Raw genomic sequence first — 1,863 nt, 5'->3', positions numbered from 1 at the left:
GGATGCTCAATGACATGAAGTATCATTTATGACATTTGTTCTGGATTCCAGGACAGAGAATCTGAACACAAACCACCCTATGTGCCCTGGGTGTGTGTGCACTTTTATCACACATGCCTTCTGCCTCTTCTCCCCAGGAAAACCACATCATCATGCTTCACTGGAGTACTGAGCTCTCTCTGTTTTGTTTGTTTACTCTGATATTTTTCAAGCATTTTTCATCCCAATAATATATTTCCAGAGAATGTGTTTTTAACAGTATTTAGGACCCTCCTAATTTTTTCTCCAATTATTCTAATGGTTCATCCAAAACCATTTTCCTTACAAAGGTATTCCAGAAAGGAAAAAGGTTAAAAGCTAGGTGAAATTAAAGTCCACGATTGTCTAATGTTAGCAGAGATGAAGGTGATACAGCTTAAACCAGGAAACCCACAGATGTGCAAACATTCCTGCAGCTTCTCACCACGATGAGGGCTGCAGCTGCAGACCCACCTGTGGTTTGGTACCAGGTTGCAGGCTGGCTCGGAGCACTGTGCCCTCCCTGCACAGAAGTAGGTGTCTGAGTCTTCCAGTTGGGCATCTCTGATGTGCAGGGTGGTATAGAGCTCCTTAGAATCAAATGTTGACTTTAACCTCCCATTCTCCTTTGTCCCTGGAGCCATGTAGAACAGACTGATGAGACTGCCCCTAGAATTCTGCTGGAACCACTGCACATTGGTTGTGGTGGTAGAAAAATTGCATCTCACAGAGTTGGCACCCTCCTGGAGACTCAGGACTGAAGGACGCTGCTCCACCTGCATCCCTGTCACCCCTGTTTGGACAAAGGAAAGCAAAGCACAATCACCGAGAAGTTTCCACCATCTCTAAAGTATCCAAGAAGAAACCCACGAAGATGAAGGACCCCCAAGGAGCTTTGTGTCAGCTCTCTCGCCTTCTGCCACTGACAGGTTTGAAGGCCCCTTAACTGCATCTGGGGTGACCACAACTCACAGCAAACCTGCACCCACAGAAGGCCTAGCACAATTTCAAGTCTCCTTTCCATGGCTCCTGTCCAAATGCTGAGATGGTGTCTCTACAGGCCTGGAGGTTGCCAAATTTTGGGGCCAGACAAACATCTGCTAATAAACAACACTCCCCTTGAATCACTGAGCTCTGTTGTTCGTCTACACAGGAAACTCCACCCACCATGGCCAGCTGAAATGGCACAGTAACTGCTTCAGGACTGTGGATGACAACTGTGCAGGGGGTCAGAGGGCCATGTTTCAAGGGTATCCAAGAAAATAGTGTAGGTTAAAAGAAAAATCATATGTACATATGTCTAACATGGTTTATTTCCCAGCTCTCCCCTTCTGCCCAGACCTTTCCCCTGGACTGCTCAGCTGAAGGCAGCTGACTCTAATCAGGTGCACATGACTGGTCAAGTTCAATGTGATCCTTTCTGTATCCTTCCTCTGTTTTTATGTCTTATGTTCCCATTTGTTCTTCTCAGCTAGTTAATTTTGTTTCTACTTTAGAGAAAAAGAAGTATACACATACACACACACACACACACACACACACACACACACACGAACTGTCAGCATATTGGAATGATTTCTAGATCTGTGAATTTGGGGGATTTTAGTCACAAAATTGAAGATATTTGTAAGTCAAGGAAATGTTTTCTCTTAAGCTTCCATCCTGACACTGTCCACTGAAATTCAGTTTTCTTACCTCTGTTCAGATAATCATTCTTAAAACAGATTTATGGACACATAGGATCCAGTGAAAAGAGATATATATTTTACCTTTCTGAGGTTTAAAAATAATGACAGAGTGCTAATGATCTGGGTGAAGTCTGCACCAGAAGTGCCCTGCCTTGCT

At 44.2% G+C, this 1,863-nt stretch overlaps 1 gene segment (V, D, J or C); it reads right to left on the bottom strand.

Moving 5' to 3' along the window:
* Positions 1-335: 335 nt before the first annotated feature.
* LOC115067383 lies at positions 336-1,098 on the bottom strand. The segment is given in 2 exon segments: positions 336-811; positions 991-1,098. Coding segments are annotated over 2 exon segments (513 nt in total).
* Between the last annotated feature and the right edge of the window lie 765 nt (positions 1,099-1,863).

This window comes from Nannospalax galili, unplaced genomic scaffold (genome assembly GCF_000622305.1).
Source record: "Nannospalax galili isolate Female #2095 unplaced genomic scaffold, S.galili_v1.0 scaffold4026, whole genome shotgun sequence".
Taxonomy (NCBI): domain Eukaryota; kingdom Metazoa; phylum Chordata; class Mammalia; order Rodentia; family Spalacidae; genus Nannospalax; species Nannospalax galili.
Note: the sequence above shows the minus strand (reverse complement) of the source record. Positions and strands in the feature narration are given on the sequence as shown.